This window comes from Hemibagrus wyckioides, linkage group LG09 (genome assembly GCF_019097595.1).
Source record: "Hemibagrus wyckioides isolate EC202008001 linkage group LG09, SWU_Hwy_1.0, whole genome shotgun sequence".
Classification (NCBI taxonomy): Eukaryota; Metazoa; Chordata; class Actinopteri; order Siluriformes; family Bagridae; genus Hemibagrus; species Hemibagrus wyckioides.
In genome coordinates, this window is record NC_080718.1 from 22353866 (window position 1) to 22375656 (window position 21791).

Here is a 21791-nt window from a genome sequence, read left to right on the forward strand (position 1 = left end):
GATTGCAGTGACTCGATATTTCAGGTAAGGAGGAAATAAGGGGAAAATAAAGCTCAAGCGATGCCTGAAATCTGACATAAGAACACATCTAAGCATGCCGTCTCCACTCTTTCAAAATGAAGGCCAGAAGGCTAAATTGGGATCAGACCGAGGAACACAAAGCACGGAAAGCAGAAACAGGCCCAAAAGTGCACTGCCTTTAATTATTCTATTAAGAGACTTGATTCCATTAAATGCCCCAGATACATTCACCCCGTAGTTCCCAATTAAACACGACAGTTCCTGCATTACGAACAATAAATATAGTAATAGGCCGAGCCTGGGGCTAACACGGACTCTCGACAATGACCCTCGTGCTTAATGATGACAGCACACACTCGCTCTTGTTCTACACTTCTCTCTCTCTCTCTCTGGATGCTTTTTTCTCCCACACCTTCCCTCTTCTCACACAAACATTCCTCCACTAGCATTCATACGAGTTCACACGTCGCAGGAGCATTTATCGGTATTAGCGCTGTCGAGATCTCTGAAACGGTCAAACAAGATCAGAAGCAGCGCTTTTCAACAATATGTGCAAATAATACCTTGTTGGAGCTAACACAAATGCCCTCAGTTCACAACTTTCACAAAAATGCACACACCCAACATATCCACCCTGACGGCAACATACACAGTGCTTTATTAAAAAATACTGATGTCATTGAGCATGTTGACACACTCATTTATTTATTTTTTAAATATCTAGCTATTTTTTATTACTGTATCCTTGTGGTCCAATGCTCTGCCTTTTAAGTTATATAGAGGCTTGTTTTTCTGGGTAAAAGTGTACTATTATAGGCAAAATGCTAAATCCTGTCTTTAACCCAGCCTTGTATTTATGGTGTTGCTGAATTTAGTATCAATTAGCCATGGTTCTTCATGTGAAAAGACAAAAAGGGAAAGCTTACCTCAAGACATATGGCCATGTAAGATCAAATGGAGGGCAGAGCTGCCATGGCTGCAGAGGGAAAACTGGAGTCTCTATCAGCTTTAAGATTTTGGAAGTGATGTACTTGAGCAAACTGGAAATTTTATATTAATGCTCCAGAGGGAATAAGGTTTTACAGTAACTGGTTTTAGGCTAGTATTCCATTTCAATTTATTTGTATAGCGCTTTGAACAATGGATATTGTCTCAAAGCAGCTTTACAGAAGTATAGGGACATACTATAATATAAATATTATAAAGCTTGCTATTTATCTCTGATGAACAAGCCTGAGGTGACAGTGGCACAGAAAAAACTCCCTAAGATGATATGAGGAAGAAACCTTGAAAGGTACCAGACTCAGAAGGGAACACATCCTCATTTGGGTGACACTGGACAGTAAATGATGTAAATGTAAATAATTCCAGTATTCAGTAAACATTGTAAACATTCGACAGACATCGTTATCCAGAACAACTGGGCAGTTGAGGGTTAACCCTTTTACCAGTACACTGAAATGGAAATTGTCTTATCAGATATCTTCAATCAGTATAAACAAATGAATTATTTTATGGCCTCAAGTCTGATATATAATCAGTCAGAACACTGCTGGCTTTCAGAACGGGATGTTTTGACCTCTATTGGGATATCCTTACACAGAATTTTTGTGGTTGATGATTTTCGATGCTTATGACAAGCACTTAGGGCATCTCAGAGAGCAGAAGTGGGCTTGAAATCCCCATTTACTGTGAAAATATAAACAAATGTTTGCCCCTAGTAGGTTAGGAAAAACTGAAAAAAATTCTTAAATCCCTGAGTGTCTACTTTCATATGATCAACACTATGCAGTGTGACACGACAAAAGAAATTCAATAGTGAACATGGAAACAACAAAACTCAAGCAAATTCCACTTGTTTTAGCCTCTGGGAAGAAACCTTGCTCAAGGGCCCAGCAGTGGTAGCTTGGCAGTAGTTCACTGTCTTTAGCACTGAGCTAACAGTCATCGCATTCAGAGCCAATCCCGGGATCACTGGGTATGAGGCAGGAACACATTTAAGAGTGCACAGCCCATTTATCAGTGTTGTGAGGAAACTTAAGGTGGCATGTGGACACAGAGAGTTGGACTGACACCTCACAGCTCCAGGTTTGTACATGAGCTCAGGTTACGGACTGTATGGAGTTGCACACGTCAATATGGGTTCCTTTAGAGTTCATCAGTTTCCTCAAACCTTCCAAGAAACATGCAGGTAGGTGGACTGGTTATGGTAAATTGCCCCTAGGTGTGAATGAGTGTGTGTAAGAGTGCCCTTCAATGGACTGTACCAACCAGTGTTCATGACCAGTGGATAAAAAGGAGCGGATAGACTTAATTGTCATAGAAATAAAAAAATAGGTAAGTTTATGGGTGAGCAAATTTATGCAACCAAGTTATTATAACTTTTTATATCTACTGTATTTTGAAAGTCTGTAACCATGCCAAAGCTACAACTAGAAAAAGAGCTTTCTGAACTGACAGCAAACACGACTGACAGGTAAAGAGACAATCCTTTATCCTGATTGGCTGGATGTTGGTGCTTCACCTCTTTTAAACACACCTTGTTGACACAGAGCAAAGAGGTTGAGGTTTTCCTGTAGACACAATATTTTACTGTTCCTTTGTACTAAATATTAGAGAAATGTGCAAAAATAATCCTTTAAATCTAGCATGCATCGGATCTTTAACTCACAATAGTACATGAGTCAGAGAAACCTGTAGATCCCTGCAGCCCTCGAGCGACAGAGCCGAGTAGCTCAACCTAATTACTCACCATTACCTGTTCCGCTGTGAAAGGGGGAAAAAGAAACGAGGATGCCGTGAAAGCTACGGCGGACTGGAAACACCATGGTCTCGTTCACGCTGCTGATATTGGCTCTTTTGTGTGGACTGCACTGGAGATGATGGCGGGTTGATGAGTTAGTGGCTAAAGCACTCGCCACCTCATTACTGAAAATTGCTGCTGTAATTTGGGATTCAGGAACATGGAGCTGTTTCAACCTGGCATGGCACAGGCTATAATGTTACATTAAAAAATGTGAGACTAAGACGGCTGAATTCACAGCTGTATCGTTATTCTAAATGAAGAATTTGTACTTAATTTATTTTATTTATTTAAAAATAATTTAAAAAAAAAGAAACGGAAATCAATAACTGATCGATTTATTCTGGCTTTCTTAAGAGAAAATACATGGGGAAAAAAAAACAAAAAAACAACAACAACAACATATAATAAAAACGACGTTATTGGGACATATGGTAGAATATATTGACACTTTGCATTTCCCCCACCGAACGAAGGTGTTTACTAAACAGCTCCGTTCAGACGATCTCCAGTGCAGAACAGTAAATATTTTTATAGTCAGTTCATGGTGGCGTCTTCATCGAGTGTGTTTCTGGGTAAAGATTCGCGGATGTGAAGGACGTGTAGCAGGGTTGTGTTCCACGAATTCAAGGCCATCTCTTCAGCACAGATATTGGTTTTGATTTCTCTTCAGACCGTCAGTGATTCCCACCTCGCTCTTTTCCTGCGTTTACAGCTTTCCGTTGGCAAACGCTCCCTCCTGAAACTGAGGGATAAAGCTCTTGAAGTACGCCCTAGAGGAAGAGGGGGCAAGAGGGAGGAGTGTGTGTACACACGCACACACACAAATAGAAACAGAGAGTGAAAGAGAAAAAGAGAGTGTGGACTGTGTTGAATACAATACAATACATATACACATAATATACATACAAACCACCCATTTATATACTATATTATCTTTTTTAAAATCCTAATTATATTTTAATACAACATTTTCTACATCTATAGTTAACCTGTAGAATTGCTTTTAACACAACCATCTTGCTATGGTAGATAAATGGCAAATTATGGTCAGAATTTTAAAAATACACTTTAATGGCAAAAGTTTTGGGACACCCCTCCAAATCACTGAATTCAGGTGTTGTTTTTCAGGAGTTGGGCTTGGCTCCTTAGTTCCAGTGAAAGGAACTCTTAATGCTTCATCATACCAAGACATTTTGGACAATTTCATGCTCTCAACTTTGTGGGGACAGTTTGAGGATGATCCCTTCCTGGTGCAACATGACTTTGGTGTTTGGTGTGGAGGAACTTGACTGACCTCAACCTGATAGAACACCTTTGGGATGAATTGAAGCACAGACAGCGAGCCAGACCTTCTCATCCAACATCAGTGCCTGACCAAAATTGCGCTTCTAGAGGGATGGTCAAAAATTCCCATAAACACTCTCCTAAACCTTGTGGAAAGCCTTCCCAGAAGAGTTGAAGCTGCTACAGCTGCAAAGGGGCAGGCCAACTCCATATTACATTCATGTGCATGTAAAAGCAGGCTTCCCAAAACTTTTGGCAATATAAGTGTATATTGTTATACAGATTCCCAAATCTGACTAGTCTGATTGTGTTGATGGTTTCTAGAATTTTCTAGAACAGGGTTTCTGAAGCAGTTCAGTTCTGAAGCAGTTCTTTTTCTTGACCAATTATTTGGACAAGATATTAAAAAGATATGAAAGTCTGACCACTGCTATAGTGTAACATTCAAAGATGTGAATGAGACTATTTTACTATTTTAGCTACTACTTTAGTAGGATTAAAACACTTAGACTATAAGTGACTTTAGGGTGGTAACAGTAATTCCAGTTCAGGTGAGTTTGCATGACACCACCACCCCACAGCTGATTATGTTCCTAATCCACCACACCTCATTGTGTTGTACTGCTTACGTAACGCAGGTTGTTTTGCTACACCTTCAAAACACTATGCTACATTAACACATACAATGACTTATGGCGACGAAGCGACCAAAGATCGCTCATATTTAACAAGAGTTACTGATTTCCTGAGCTTCAGCGACTCGATATGGGCGTGTCCACATTAGTGACGTGACACAGGAAAAGTTGGAGCACTTTGGTGCAGGGACTAACAAGGAGAGTGAAGACTTTACGTGATCCGTGGCTCAGAGCACACGCTGCTTTTGGGTCATCTCGTATGAAGCAGCCCACTGATAAATGTTGTTACTACGGCAACCAGCAACTACTGGGGACATCGTAGTATGGCAACTAGAAACTCGCAAAGATAAAAATCGCTGAATGTGTGAATGTAGCATAAGCTAATGGACTACAGGTCAATGATTTAACACATGATATGCTTTTAATTGTGAATCTTTAATTCAAAAGTCTAAATAGCCTTTGATACGATGTTTTCGAAGAGAGAGAGACCTAAACGTTGCTTGCTAAAGGTCTCATGAGGTCCTGTGAGCTAATGGTGAGAGTATGCCACAGACTATGATAAGATATGGACTTTCTATTATGGAAACCTGAGGACAAACATTACGAATGCATTATCGTCAGTATTTATCGCTTTACTTAGCAGTAAGGTGTGGCTGTGCATACAGGGCCAAAGGTGAGAGTAAAACCCTTTTCACCACACATGCCTGTGGTATACACATACTCCTGATATGGCTAGAAGCAGTGGACAGAAATGAGTCAATTAGCAGATCTTCAGGAGTCTGCATTTCAGATTCTTTTCCTATTTTACCCCATACTCACATTTCTTGACCTGATATGAAAGATTTCTTAAGCAGAATACGACTTGATTCTTAACACCTTCTCAGTTATACAGCTTTACATTTGCAACCGCAACACCAAGCTCCTGTTTGCCAGCATGCTTTTGCTGTTTGGAATCATGATGTGTTATAGCCTGACAGACTCACTTAGCTCTCTTGGCCATCTCGTTGCCGTCCCAGCGCGGGCTGTAAGGGTACGACTTCTGCACCTGCGAGTAGAGCTGCCCGCTGCTGCTGAAGTGGTAGATGGACTGGAATGTCAGAGTGGGCTGGTCTCGTGGGAAATACAGAGGCAGGTCAACTATAGAGAGATAACGGAGAAGGAGAGAGAAAGTGTATTGACCACAGTTCCAAATTTAGATTCAATAACAACAAAATGGTGATTCTACGTTTCCATAGTGACCCATATCTTCTTTATGTCAAGCTCAATAATCACAGGATCATCACCAAAGACAGAAACAACCATTTTGGGGAAAAAAAAAAAGTTTTGTTCTACTGTACCATATAGCGCAGCAACTTTAAATAATAGTACTATATAGTAGAAAAAAATCCAATGAAAATTCTATTCTTTTTATTGAATTATATTATATTATATTATATTATATTATATTATATTATATTATATTATATTATATTATATTATATTATATTATATTATATTATATTATATTATATATTATATTATATTATATTATATTATATTATAGTATAGTATAGTATAGTATAGTATAGTATAGTATAGTATAGTATAGTATAGTATATAAGCCAGAACTCTAGCTGTTGTTTCAGATTCTGAAATGTGTCAGGAAGGACTGAGGTCAAGAGCTGAACTTCCACAGAAAATGACAGCACGACTAACAACCACAGACGGTTTCCTGTTGCCTGTTTGCAAACACACATGATTACCTCATTTACTCGCCAATCTATGCTTCATACTGCTTTAAAGTCCAGTGACTATATTATTCTCAAAACAGCTCACTGTGAGAGTCAACCAGACCACAGCCTTCAACATTCTGAAGGTGTATACACACAGTAAGAAAAAAAAAAAAAAAACCCAAAAGATTTGTGTATGACGAAGCATCTGAGGTTGAGGAAAAGCAATTTATTCCTCTTCATACAACACTGAGTGTAGAATAATCAGACCTTGAAGCTCTTCCTTCTTTTGTTGCAGCTGTTACTGATAGCGTTTACAAGTTACACTAGATATCACTAGCATGGTGTGGGGAAAGTGTTGCTACCATCATCCTTGTATTTTCATTAGATGCAATGAGAAATGCACTTGTGAGAGAACTAGAGAGTACTTTCTGGATGTGTGTGTCTCTCGCCTGGTCTCACCGTGTACCAGGAAGCAGAAGTCTTTCCACATGAGCAGAAGTGTGAGCTTGGTGAAGCCCACAGCGTCGTACTCGACGACCCCCCTGTGCAGGAACAACAGGCAGAGACAAGCTATTTACCCCCAGCAGCAAAATAACATTCATCAAAATCCGCCAAGTGTCGGATTACAATATAACAGGAATGAGGGAAGAAAGAACTCACATGCCGAAGTGACTAAGAAACGCTGCGATGTATTCTCTCCTCTTGTGATAGCCCTGGATTACATACTGCACCTGAGATCAAGTGGGGGGAAAAAAGAAAGAAAAAAAACAACGGACGTGTGAGGGGAAAAATGTAATGAGTGAAGCAGGATATGGAGGACATGTACATGCTGAGTGTGTGCCATGATAGTGTTGAAGGCGTACAGTACAGTACGGCAGGGCAAGGCTTGCTAATGAACAGGCTCCCGGCTCGGGTTAGTGACACGCAAGTGACATGGCGCAGGCAGAACCTCAAATAATCAATGCAAATCCGTATCCTGCAAATCATAAGGCTTCGCTCGGCACAGATTCCTCTCGCTTTAGATCCGAGTGCTTTTATACTGTAGCTTTATCTGTTGTGAATCAATATCTGTTTACTCGTCTGGTTATCAAGTGGTGGAGCATGATCCGGATAGGAATCCGCCAGAGCACTACAGTTTATGAAGCGTGAATCAGCTCGACTTCTGTAGCACATCCTTCTGGTGTGGCCGTTTAAGCAGTGGTGGGCCGTCAGGGCCAGCAAGGCCCTCTCTGCTGGCCTAAACAGCAGTGATCTGAATCACTGACTTGCATTTTAATATATTTTTCCATGAATGTGTACTAAATTATTCCCAATAGCCTATTCTCTACATTTCATAGCTTTTCTCTTGGTTGCGCTGCTTCCAGTAGTGTATATTTATGATAAGAGTATTTATCCAATCATATTTCAGCCAGTGGCTGACATCATGTGTTGCCAGGGTGAAAGAAATCTGCCTTAAGGCCTTCAGAATCTATAGTGCAGGCGCCCGTAGCTTAAAATAAGTGGCAATGAAATTGTTACATTAACCAGTCGAATCTCGAGTATCTAGCAGGCATACGATTACGTCAGCAATTTCCTGTCTTTTGATTGGATAATTGGAGTAGTCAGAGGTAGCAAACCGCACAAACTAAATAAAATATGTGTATTTTAACTCACAGTGGCTGACAGAGGAGAAGAAATCGATTTGGTGAAGGCCAGTGAAGGCCTAGGTGTGAAATACACGGCCCGCCACTGCGTTTAAGTAACCTAAAGGCAGCTCATTGATCTCATTTGTTTAGTTTCATTCTGAACCTGGATCATGAACATTTAACAACTTTAAAAAGAATGCTTAAAGATGACTGGACAGACCAGTGTGTGTTTGCCCTCCAGTTCACAGTGCATCATTATGAAAGATAAAGGTGGAAACATGAAGAGCATGAGAGTGAAACCATTCGACACCTTAAGATGTCTCATTTCTAGCCATGAACTAAATGCTAAACTGTTAAGCCGGTAATATGAGGTAACTCATGTTGCTGTACAGCTTATCTGGACCTTTGGAGACGAGGATTTTAATGTCAGTGGAGTGTGGGTTGAATTCCTTTGGCGTAAATATTCTTTATCTGTGTCTGACATGATGGATAGCGCAGGTGTTATCCACGGCATTGCACTACAGAGGTAGAGACGTGGTACCTCACCTGTGATAAGGTCTGTTCTAACCACTTGAACTATGTAAATCATTCAAACCTGTGTGGAGGATGAGAACACGGAATTAATCAGACTGTCAATTTAGTGTCTGATTTGTATAACTTTACATGGCTGGTTAGTTCCAGGAATGGTCTAGGGCTTGCTAGGTAGCTATCTAATTTTTACAGGAAACAAACTGACACGCAAAGATTTTGGAAGACAATCCTGCGTGACGCTGATCATACAGCCACTAAAGTAATTTAGCCACACTCAGTTAGGCTAATGAGTTTCCTCTGTAATACACTGACTGACACGAGCTGTAGAGAGCAGAATTGAGGGCACATGGCCTGCTAACGCACCGTGACGATAACTCGCTTTCGCATATTATGACACACCATTAGCGCTTGGAACACATTAGCACTTTTTCTGCATTAGCACATTCGAGTACTTTGTGAGATATTCAGACCAGAGAGATGACACCTTTTGCACTTTTTGAGTCCTGCATGGGTTGCACTTCATGACTCAGCTAGTCCTAATTGTGTCTGCAAAGCATCCATTTCTGAGAGCGCTAATGTGACACACACACACGTTTGCACACGCGCGCACACACACACACACACACACCGAGATACATACATACTCTCAGATACACAAACACACAGATACAGCCACACAAACACACATACACACGAATATAGCCACAGCCGCACACACATACTCTCAGATACACACACACACACACTCAGATGCACCCACACATACACCAACACTCTCAGATACACAAACACACAGATACAGCCACACGGATATAGCCACAGCCGCACACATACTCTCAGACACACACACACTCTCAGATACACCCACACACATTCAGATACACACACACACACACATACACTCTCAGATACACCCACACACATTCAGATACAGCCACAGCCACAAACACACACACAAATACATTCTCTCACATACACACACAGATACAGCCACACACATACTCTCAGGCACACACACACTCAGATACATACAGAGACACATACATGCTCTCTCTCTCATACACATGCATACTCTTAGACAGACAGACAGACAGACAGACAGACACACACACACACACACACACACAGAGCTCTCTTTCTTGGCTGAATTTCAGTTGAAGAGTTAATCAGAGCAGGAACTGTGGATCACTGCGCTCCACACCCTTGCCTGGGGGTCAGGCCCAGCCCTGAAATTGGCAGGTGAATGCGGGTGGATTGGTGAGTCATCACTAAAATATCTGGTCGTTAGACATGCTACATTGCATAAGCGGACTTCCTCTGTGTGTGTGTGTGTGTGTGTGTGTGTGTGTGTGTGTATAAATGGGTGCATATTTTGTGAGGGCACTAAGTACATGCACTTCACTGCTCTGATGAAAGACTAAATTCTGTTGTCAGCAATTTTATAATAGCTGTCCTTGACTGGATTAAAGGAGCACTTTGAGAATGTTTAGAGTTCTGTGAAGCAAATTCAATTTGTAACAAACACGCACGGGAAACTATCTTCTTCTTCTGTTCCATCTTTACTTTATCTTCGAAAACTAAGCACACCGTGACGGTTGTGTCTTAAGGAAAAAGGGGCATCATTGATAAGATCTGGTCCGGTTGGGGGCGGGGCTACGTTTCCTGCATATTGACTTTTACATTAAGTTTACATTTACATTTCTGGCATTTGGCAGACGCTCTTATCCAGAGCGACGTACAAGAGTCTCTATCAATGAATACATTAACACTGGATCAGTAGATCACAGACTTAGGATACCATCCGAGTCTTTATTAAATATGTACATACAACAATACATAAAATAAACAGAGCTAGTTCAGGAAGAGGTAGGTCTTCAGCCATTGTTTGAAGACGGTCAGTGACTCGGCTGTACGGACATCCAGGGGAAGTTTATTCCACCACCTCGGTGCCAGAACAGAGAAGGGTCTAGATGTATACCTATCTCTTACCCTGAGAGATGGTGGGATCAGTCGAACAGTGCTAGTGGATCTGAGAGAGCGAGGTGCAGTGTAGAGGACTAGAGGACTAATAAGATCTTTGAGGTACGATGGTCCATTCTTGGCTTTGTAGGGAAGCATCAGTGTTTTGAATCTTGACTCGCCTTGTTTATAATTTATATCCTTGATCTTTATAGGTTGGAAAATCTTAATTATCTTCGAATTTCCTTGCTGCAAATCCTTACCACGTTATCCGCATCCTCACCTTAAGAGCAAGACGAGACATAAAGCCAGTCACTGTACTGACAGTGAAGCTGATCAATCTTGGAGGAGAGCACTAATTGACATTTCCATTAATAAAAAGCAATAAAGATTCAGAAAGCAGCCCAATTACACCTTCTGGGACCGTCATCCATTGGAATTCTTTCACCATCGTCAGGATTTGAAGCCGCAGACCCCGGCCCTGTCAAGTACCCGTAGTTTGAGCCTTAGTAATTATTCAGCGTTGTCACATCATCACGGACTTGTCCCCCGACCCTAGTTAAGGTGAGTGGAGCCTGTGGCTTTGGCAAACACTAACTGGAACAAGGGAAAGGCCTGATTATGCATGCTGTCATGCGAGTGTGTGTGCTCCTCTTCAGGTGAGGAGAAGAGCAGGGAGTACAGAGGTCTTCCCTACGGCCACTGACACAACACAGCTTCTCCACTCCATCTCCACCTGTCAGCTCTGATCTCCTTCTGAGCCTGAACCGGGTTGGTGGAGACCAGACTGTGGAGACCTACACACGCTACATGCGTTCAGTCATGCACACATGCGAACAGAATATTCAAGTGATTTCCTCTTTTTTTCTGTGAACCGACAGTTTAAGGAACTGAACTGAAAATTTTACTGGAAATCATTACCTTTTTTAACAATTAATTTTGTTATAAAGTATAAAATCAGATGTTGAAGATTTTCGATGATCTGTTCAAGGTAAGTATGTACACACTGAAAACATAATAATACTTTATGCACATAATTATAACAATATAAAGTTCACACCCCACAGCACACCTGTACCATAATAAACCCAAGATAACACGTGATATCTGTGAGCCTGTACACTAATTACAGCAGAGGAAGGGGGGTATGGTGGTTAGCACATGGCCTTGCACCTCTGGGGTTGGGGGGGTCAATTCCCACCTCTTCCCTGCGTGTGTGTGCAACTGAGCTCTGTGAAGAACTGGCAACCCATCCAGGATGTCCCTCACCTTGTGCCCGGAGTTCCCTGGTATAAACTCTTAGGATCCTATGTAGGATAAGTGCTACAGAAAATGGATGGATAGCTGGCTTTTTATTTATTTATTTATTTTTACCTTATTTGTGAGTAACTGGCACACTTGAGGCACATAATCGATGAGGCAGCCTCCACTTGGAAAGGCTGGAATATGCAGGGCTGAGGGTCCTCCAAGGGCACTGTGGAAGATAGAGACAGAGACATGGTTTACTGAATTGTGTCTACTTTACTACTGAAATGGCTCAAAGCAGTCGAGAACTCGCCCGCTGAACTCTACAATGACGTTTATTAGGATATTAGAAATGCTACATACAGGATGTAGGTGTTGAACGTACTTATTTAGCATGATGCATTTATACATCAATCAGCCATAACATTATGAGCACTGAGAGGAGAAGTGAATAAGACTGATGATCTCCTCATCATGGCACCTGTTAGTGGGTGGGATATATTAGGCAGGAAGTGAACATTTTGTCCTCATAGTTGATGTGTTAGAAGCAGGAAAAATGGGCAAGCGTAAAGATTTGAGCGAGATTGACGAAGGGTCAAATTGTGATGGCTAGACGACTGGATCAGAGCATCTCCAAAACTGCAGCTCTTGTGGGGTGTTCCCGGTCTGCAGTGGTCAGTATCTATCAAAAGTGGTCCAAGGAAGGAACAGTGGTGAACCGGTGACAGGGTCATGGGCGGCCAAGGATCACTGATGCATATGGGGAGTGAAGTCTGGCCCGTGTGATCCGATCCAACAGACGAGCTACTGTTGCTCACATTGCTGAGGAAGTTAATGCTGGTCCTGGTAGAAAGGTGTCAGAATACACAGTGCTTCAGTTTGTTGTGTTCTGGCGGCAAAATGGGGACCAAAACAATATTAGGCAGGTGGTCATAATGTTATGCTTGGTTGGTGTACTTAATAAAACGAAACATCATTATTATTATTATTACTCTTTAGAATTTGACGTATTAGATCGGATCTGTTTATAACAGTTTATATTACAGATACACACATCTCATACAGGAAAAGAGGATCTGTGTAACCATATCTGATATGAAATTGACTGACAGCACAGAGCCAGCATGTGAAGACAGGATAGGTGTTGTCTTAACGCATTTCGTCATCATAACCTGTTATGTATTTCTCATAACTTGGCAAGAGATAACAAACTTTGGAGAAAGCATCAGCTTGCAACCAGAAGCAGGAACTGATACTTCGAGCTTAGATATGGAAATATAAGATCTGGATCTCTTTATGTCACAGTTAGGTCAATAAGTGTAGCTTATTTTTTTCCTGAAATGGGCTGAATGATGAATGTATTAGATAAATATATGTGAGGAAAGTTTCTCATAATGCTAATAAGCATCATGGGACAGTATAGTGGTGTGTCAGAGAAGAAAGAAATTGTGCTTGAAAGAGTGTGTTCTGTGATGGACTGGTGTCCTGTCCCAAATCGTATTCCCACCTCACTCCCATTGGCCAAAAAAAAAAAAAAAAAAAACCTAAAATGGAGCATGAAAGCATGTTTGTGCTGCTAATTCTGACTGCAGTACATGCGTGGAGGCAGAACAGGTCAATCAATTTCTCTCCGAGAAAGTCGGTTGGTTAACCTGCAAGCAACATCCCACAAACTTCACATCCTGTCTTGCAGAGAATCTCATGAGAAATTCATCCTACTCATTCTCCACTGCTTCGTTCAGCGTTCCTGTAACTCGGCTTTGCTGATTAACGAGGAGCTACGTCAGTGGGATGACTAAAGCTGTAGGGTTGCTCTGTGCTGCTCAGACAAAGTTCACTCGCGTGGCAGATCCGTTGACATGAGATGGCAGACGACACTTGCCCTTGCCGCGTCCCTCATGTCTGCGCCGTTAGTGCTCAAGGACGCTGTATGTTTAGCATTCGCCCATAGGCTGTTGATTAACTGTGACATTTACGGGAACAGGACGTTGATATTTAAAAATCTCCACAGCATGCCTCCGATATTTCCACTGTAGATCTGCCCACTGAACACAGACTGAGATTTAAAAACAAACAGATTTAAGTAACAGTATGTGAAATATTCTACGTCTTTTAAAACCCAGCTCTTGAAGTTTTGCCCTCCGGTACATTTCAGCTCCCACCCTAATCAAACACACCCATTGTACCAAATTAAAGTGTTGCCTCTTTGGCAGGTGTGGTCGATTAAGGTAGGAGTTAAATGCAATAGCAGGGTTGGGCAAGTAGGCAAGTTTAACACTACCCTTGTTAATACAGTGTGATTATAAGGATTATCACACAGCAGAGCAAGAGCACAGTTTAAGTGTAGCAGGGCAGGACGTATTGTAGTGGTTACTGTTTGCCTGTGTATTTTTATCATTCTTGTAAAAACACTGCTTGACATTTCACTGAAACGACAGAAGCTCATTAGTGACATCACATGTGTTGCATAGGGTTTGGATTGAATACTGTAATACCACAGCGCTGCTCTCGATGCTCGATTCTGATTGGTCGGAAGCTTGTCGATAAGTTTATTGATTTTCTATAACACGGTTCACATTTATTCGCTTGATCTTACTGCACTGTACTAACGGCTTCTCGGGTCTCTGAACGGTGAATCTTTAGTGTTGATATTTTCTCTCAGGAGAGTCTTCATCGTCTTTAGGTTTGCTGACCCGGGAACGTCTTCGGCTTGGACGACGCTGCAGTTAATCTGTTATACAACAGTGTTTATTTTTTTTCTCTTTAACTTTGAGAGAGAGAGAACAACTGAGGAACAACCGTCTATGGTTGTTATACTGCAAGAAGTAACTTGTTTTAGTCATTTCACAACTTTAGCCACACAAAAAATACAGACAAAAATCTAAAGCATGACACGATCTTATTAGATAAATAAATAAACAATTCTGTCTCAAAGCTGACATGTCTAGTCCCGCTTGCTACTAATTTGTATGGCTGAAAACACTCTGATAAGTCCATACAAGCATTTAACCTTTTGTGATTGAGACACTCAGATGGACAAACAACTGTAACTGTTAGAAAATTATGGTGGTATAGGAGTGATGAAGCACTTCTAGCTATGGGAAAATAACTTTTTAAACACCTCATACTTGCTTTATTTCCTTACTTAAGCTTTTATTGAGATTGCTCAAAAGCTCCACGTTACACAATTGCACAACTTGACTATATAGTATACAGTTACAGTAAGGAAATGATTTAGACTTGTAATATCCAGTAAAAGATTAGGACGGTTCCGTTTTGAGATGGGTTCCTCGCAGGGCTTTTCCTTATATCAATCCCAGGAAGTTAAATTTATTAATTAACATTAAAGTTCTTATTTTCCTATAAAGCTGATTTTATGGCGATGTTAGAAAATGTGATACAAAATAAATCGGCCTAATAATATATTTTCTGCATTTCCTCCGTTCGATTTACGTTCAACTAAGGTAAAAAAGTTAAAAACGAGAGGAATGTGACCGAGTGCAGAAAGAATCCAGGCAAGGACGTGACCTGAGCAACTCCTACTTCCTCCAGAGTGCAGGAATTCATCATGAACTGATGCAGGATGACACCAGGGTTCATGCAAAGTGTGATACAAATTTGCCTGATTTAGAAAAGAGAAAGATGAAAACGAGGAGGCTTGCATTACCAGTTAATAGATAGGAGGATTGTTTTTTTTCCCACTATTCATTTGGATGTCTCATGCTCTTTTGGTAATATACATAAAACAGTGAGGAGAAGAAAAAAAAAAAAAAAAAGAGATGTTCCAATTTTACATTCAGGAAGAACAAATAAGGTAGGATTAAGATTTGCAAATGAAAATGCATCACCCTCCCACATACGAAGAACGAGCTCTTCACCTTTAAGTGTCGCTAATACCTTGGCGCAGCTTTTCCAAGTGCTGTCATTAGGGCTTAGATCAAGAATGTGTTTCACAGATAAAACAACCAGCCATCAGTGAAACAACCTAAAGCAGATGGAGAGCAATTACACACATGCAAATGTCACTCGTGTCTATCAACCCTATAAAGTGCTTACCGCACAGACACGCTATTCATGAAATAAAAGCGGAAATGGGAAATTATCGGGAACGTCGCTCACTGCCTAGCGTTATTCAACTGTCAAAGTATAGGCTTCTAGCTTGCTGAATGCTTGTCTATCATAACTCCTTTGGCCTTCATAATCATGTCAGGAGGAGATGAATGGAAGAGACGAGAGAAGAGATTAAGCTGGACAAAGTAGGGTGGGATCGGGGGGTGGGGTGGGGGAGAACTGGAATAACAAAGAACCGTGTAACACCGACAATAGAGCTCGGATCTCCATGGAGACATGTTGCGATGCTTTACTGACGTCTTCATAAGGACATGAGCGTGCTCGGATACGTAGCGTCAGATCGACGATCGCGTTTGGGAAACGTATGAAAGTAGAGGCTTAGCATGTATTGCGGTGATTTAAAAACACGGTAAACGTCATGCTCCTACTCAACACTACTGTATATTTAAAATACTATAATTCAGTGTCACTTAAGAGGAGACGGGTTCCAAGGTTTCTTCCTCATGTCTTCTTTTGTTGATTAGCATGTGGAAAAAAGTGAGTGCCAGACATGCTTCAGAACCTGCTGATCTTCTGGAAATTTCACACACACACATCTTTGTCTAGTTTACCTTTTGCATATTGGTGTGAAAAAACAGGATGAGAGAGGTCTAAGAAGAACGATCAGATTTGGTTTTGAGGTGACCGGAAGGCAACGCTAACTCAAATAATCACTCTTTACAGACATGGTGATCTGAAAAGCATCTCAGAATGTTGAGGAGGATGGGCTACAACAGCAAAGAACCACTCCAGATTTCAGTGCTGTCTGTGATTCTGCTTTGTGATCTTTTGTTAAAACCTCTATACAAATATAACACTGACCTGGCTACTGTAGGAGATATGAACTAAGCAAAAGTTTGTGTACAATCATAACTCTGGTAATGCAAAAAAAAAAAAAAAAAAAAAAAAAAAAAAATATATATATATATATATATATATATATATATATATATATATATAAAAAAATAAATAAATAAATAAATAAATAAATAAATAAAAAAAATTCTTTTCCCCCCACAGGGATGGAGGCAGAAACGGTGCCCACACTTCTCTTTTATATAACAGAGCATGTCCGGTGCTCGGCTGTGAAGCAGGCCTGGTGCACAACACAAGAAACGTGCACACCTGGCACAAAGCGAAGCAAAGCGCTCCACTCCAAAAGATAATGCTCTCAAAGTGAACTGCCTGTCTCCTGAATAGATACAAAGAGCGCAACAGACATCTGCAAATATCTTCGTCTCTTTATCAACCCATAAGCGTGTGTAGGAGTCAGTCTCTCAATCTGTCAGCATCACAGTTCGAACAGAGAGATGCGGAGTCCACCATGAAACAGCGAGAGCCTCACTCTAATAATAACAGAGCCGAGCGTGTGGGCGTGCAGAACAGCGATCGCTGCGGCACTGCTGATGTTTGAAGTGTGAAAGGTTCGGCGGGTAAACGCGGATGTGTGCGGCTCGGGTTTGCGAGGCCTTTTGAGAGACGCGGAGAACGAGTCGGAAAAAGATACAGAAAGCCGAGAGAGACGCGGAGAGAGAGAGCGGGATTCCTATGCGGTTTGTGTGTTCACCTCACTTGAGGTGGCTGATGGAGACCTTTCTCTTGGCTTTTCTCTTTCAAGTCCCACTCACTTTCTTTGTCTTTCTTTGTGCCTGATCCAGAGGGGTTGGCTGGCTCTCTGACTGCGGGCGATGTGTTCAGCATCAGCCTTCAGGGCGGCTCTGAGATGGAGCATGGAGTTCTTTAGATGTGCCGAGATTTTTTTATTTTTTTTTAAGGCATAAACACAGGGACAGCTCGTCTTGGCTGGGGCTACACAAGCTGCACATCAACTGGGAATTAAACCCAACAGTGCCAACGGCAATCCTGCTCCTCTTCCCGCCTCCTGTTCCTGTTCAGAAGAGACATCCTGTGCAAATGCAAACTCAAAATCAAAATATGAAAAAAAAAAGCACCAGAGCTGAGTTCTGCATGCAGAGTGAGGATTTAGTACTGAAATTACTTCAGAGTTACACATGTGGGGCGGAGTTTGAGTAAAACAGAGGCGTGACTCAGTTCTAGGCGACTCCTACCTTGACCTGTTTTTGTTTTAGGGCTTATTAAATGCAGGGCCACTGTCAGAGATTTTGATGTATTTATAATCAATCATGTGGAAATTAATGTTTTGGCTGTAAATATACCTCAAAACACATGTAATGTCCTTCAAGACCAAATTAACTATTCCGTAGTATCAGTCCATTAAAGTCCAGAAATGTTTTCCTTTCTGTTTTTTCTAAATTTGTTTTATATTTATTTTTAATTTTTAAATTATTTTAATTTTTAATTAATTAATTAATTAATTTTACTTTTTAATTTTTTTCTTTCTTAATTTTTTACTGTATTATTATTATTATCATATTTTTATTTATTTATTTATTTATTTTACTTTAAGTTTTTTTCCCCCAATTCTTTACTTATTTACTCACTCACTGAATCACTCACTCACTCACTCACTCACTCACGAAGGACACAGAGGACACTCTAATAATCATCATATTACTCATTTTCAGCTTTTATTTTTAAATGATCTTTTGTTTTTGTGTTACATCGTGTTACATTTGACACGTGGTCTACACATCTACACACAACTGAAAAACCCTCGTCTCTGACACTTCTACACGACTCTGGGGACGTGAACTACACGCAAGTGGCTTGTATGACCCGAGCGGTCAGTGAATCGACTTCAGCGGGACCATAGCCAGACTCTGAACATACGGAACATTCTCTGCGCAAATATGACCGTAGCTCTGACACTTCTATTCATTTCTATACAGAATGTGTGCATGAAAAGCATTGCATCACAACAGAGAAGCATAATTCTAAACACTGTTCTAAATGGTTCAGGATCAGGTTTGTCCTTACAAGCCCTATGTTTTCACCCTTATTATAATCCCCTCGCTCTGTCTGCGAAACACACCCGCCAACCCACACACTCACACAATCCAACAAAAACATCCACTCCTACCCATCCCTTTCCCTCGCTTAGCTGAGCTCGGGCCGTTAATGTACGAGCGCAAGGGCAAGAGCGCATTATTAAAACTCCCACAATGCAGTAGGGCAAGGGGAAAGAACCTGTGACAGATAGAAGCTGACATGGCCGGAGAGCCAGCGAGCGGAAAGAACGGGCATGTCCTCTCACTAGGCACGTCTGAGTAGATCGAGGCTGGCTTGCAGAGAGACGGAATAGGGGAAAATGTAAAGAAAAATAAATCTCGCCTAGAGGCGGACATTAGCAGACCTTGCCTAAAGAGATCTGCCTGTTTGTTAAGACATGATGAAGTTTTCTTTTCTACAGCGGCGTGACCTTGTGGTTGGTCCACCCACAGCAGATGGCATCCAGAGATGGCAAACAAGCCTTTTTTTTTTTTTTTTCTGGCACCAATGTCATATTTTATACATCATTTATTTCATTTGATTGAACTCTTACATAAGGAACACTGAATTCGAATGCTTTATGCTGCATGGTGTGTTTATTTGGAAACAATGATGCCTAATAGGATCGGTGGCATCATCAGATGATGTTAGAGCTCAGCTCAGAAAAGCCAGATGTGCACTTGAAAGGGTTCGAGTTTTACACACTCATGACTGAGTGACTCTAATGATCGCACACCAAACAAATTGTTCCCGAATAACCAACAAACCACTGAGGCTTAACAAATGGAAAGAATGCTCTCATAATCATGCTTAATTCTACTGCATAACCTCTTGCACTCAGACACACTCAGCTGCACGTACATGCATGGATGTCCAAGTACATATGCACACACGTGTGCACCCCAAAGAACTTCCTAATTTTTCCGGACTTTAGGGAAGTAAATAGCAGAAGAAGCAGCTCGTGTCTTATTTGGATTCGTGATATTGACCGTTAGTCAAGGTGTGTCACGGCTTAGGATTGTTCATCACTGAAATACCAGCAGAAGGCTGGTTTGCGGAAACAAATCTTTCCGTGGTGTCTGTGTATGAGTAGCTCTCAAGGAAAAACATCATCCCATTTCCAATTATACATTTAATCATGTGTGTGCATGACTTTTAAAAGAGAAAAAAACTGAGTTAGAGGAACTAATTAGGTGGCAGAAAAGACTAACACTCCATATAAATGCAAGCGAAATGGCATCCTTGAAAAACAGTCTAATTAAAATCATTTTCTGATTTCAGAAAGTCTGTTGTTGCTGTTCATCAAATAATCAAATGTTTCATGACAGGGAAAGCTTTGAGATGGGATGGGTTGCCAGTTCAATCATATTTTGAACAATATATTGCATTAAAATAATATTCGTTGCAAAACACACTGTATTGCATGTGGATTATAAGGGGTGCAATAATTTTGGGCTTGCTGTAACTGAAGGTTTTGGAGATACTTACTGCTCTATGCTGGGCGATAAGTAGAGTTTAGGGAACACCTGTGTAGCCTCAGCGTCTTCAAAGCTAACAGATAACAGTGCCACGTCTTCTCCCGGGTCCAGAGCTGTGTCCTGAAAAACACACACACACACAAAATAAATGCAAACAACGGTATCGTATCAGAGTTGATGTATCTCCATCATTCCCTCGCCGTTAGCTTAAACTTCAGGCACGGCTGTTTTTCTCGAACGGTGTCAGACTAGCCTGTAGAGGCTGCAGATGATCAAACTCTCTGCTTCACTTCTGACTGCTGTTCATTCTCAGTTGTCCTAGAGCTAGGCCCTGCTGGAGCGTCGTTAGCAGCACACGTGGCCCTGCACTCTAATCAAATGACTTTCAGTTGGTTTGAACCTATCCATTTGGCATAATTACTGCCTGGTGTGTAATACACAGGGCTGCATGTGGTGCTACCAGCTACAAGATGAGCGCTCTGGAATAGAGCATGACAAAACATAACACAAGACGCCTAGACGACTGGATCAGAGCATCTCCGTAACTGCAGCTCTTGTGGGGTGTTCCCGGTCTGCAGTGGTCAGTATCTATCAAAAGTGGTCCAAGGAAGGAACAGTGGTGAACTGCCAACAGGGTCATGGATGGCCAAGGCTCACTGGGGGAGCGAAGGCTGGCCCGTGTGATCCGATCCAACAGACGAGCTACCGTTGCTCAAATTGCTGAAGAAGTTAATGCTGGTTCTGATAGAAAGGTGTCAGAATACACAGTGCATGATGGGTCAGGGCAGTAAAAGGGGGACCAACACAATATTAGGCAGGGGGTCATAATGTTATGCCTGATCAGTGTATAAAATCATCTATTTAGCAAGACACCATCTGACCATAATTTCTTATATTCAGAATTGAATTAATTCTGAATAAATAAATAAATAAAGACAGAACTTTAATATGTTCTTACCGTATATGACGTAAGAAATATATGTATAAAATATAAATATGTGTATAAAATACTTTTACTTTTCAACAGAGAACACATTCATATGATAAAACTCACATGCGTATTAAGGAAAGGTCAAAGTAGAGCATTTCACTGAATCTCAGCTATCTGCTATTTGGAACAAAGCTCGCTTAAATCAATCTGGTCAAGGAAACTAAATAGCTATCGGAAAGATGGGTTTAGAGAACATCTAAAAATGTGCTGAAGGATTTCATGGTAGAAAAGATCTTATTACTGGAATCTACTGCTGAGTGTATTCTCAATACATTTACATTCCTTTGTAATGTGCTGAAAAGACGGAAATCGTACTGAAGTTCTGCGTGGGGGAGGAAATCAAATGAAACCACATTACTTTCAAGGCAACCTGCAGACAAATGATGTGTAGTGAACAGGTTACAAAGGATGTATTATGTCCAGATCTTTAGGTATTTTGTAGGGGAAAAAAAACAGATATTCAGGGTGCACTGCATGTCAGGTA

General features: G+C 41.1%; 1 protein-coding gene and 1 long non-coding RNA gene across 7 annotated transcripts in view; one reads left to right on the plus strand and one right to left on the minus strand.

The window, feature by feature from the left end:
• Positions 1-3146: 3146 nt before the first annotated feature.
• The window catches only part of babam2 (BRISC and BRCA1 A complex member 2), a 79679-nt gene continuing 61034 nt past the window's right edge, over positions 3147-21791 (minus strand). For all 6 annotated transcript variants that reach the window (XM_058398741.1, XM_058398739.1, XM_058398736.1 and 3 more), the window contains exons 7-12: positions 20327-20436; positions 11948-12047; positions 7119-7189; positions 6918-7000; positions 5730-5883; positions 3147-3597 (exon numbers count right to left, since the gene is read on the minus strand). In XM_058398741.1, coding sequence (XP_058254724.1) covers positions 3534-3597; positions 5730-5883; positions 6918-7000; positions 7119-7189; positions 11948-12047; positions 20327-20436 — 582 coding nt within the window. In that variant the 3' untranslated portion in view covers positions 3147-3533. The remainder of the gene's footprint in view (positions 3598-5729; positions 5884-6917; positions 7001-7118; positions 7190-11947; positions 12048-20326; positions 20437-21791) is intronic.
• LOC131359132 (uncharacterized) lies at positions 9222-18219 on the plus strand. The gene is made up of 3 exons (XR_009205750.1): positions 9222-9871; positions 10789-11564; positions 16949-18219. It is a non-coding gene; the product is annotated as an uncharacterized LOC131359132 (long non-coding RNA).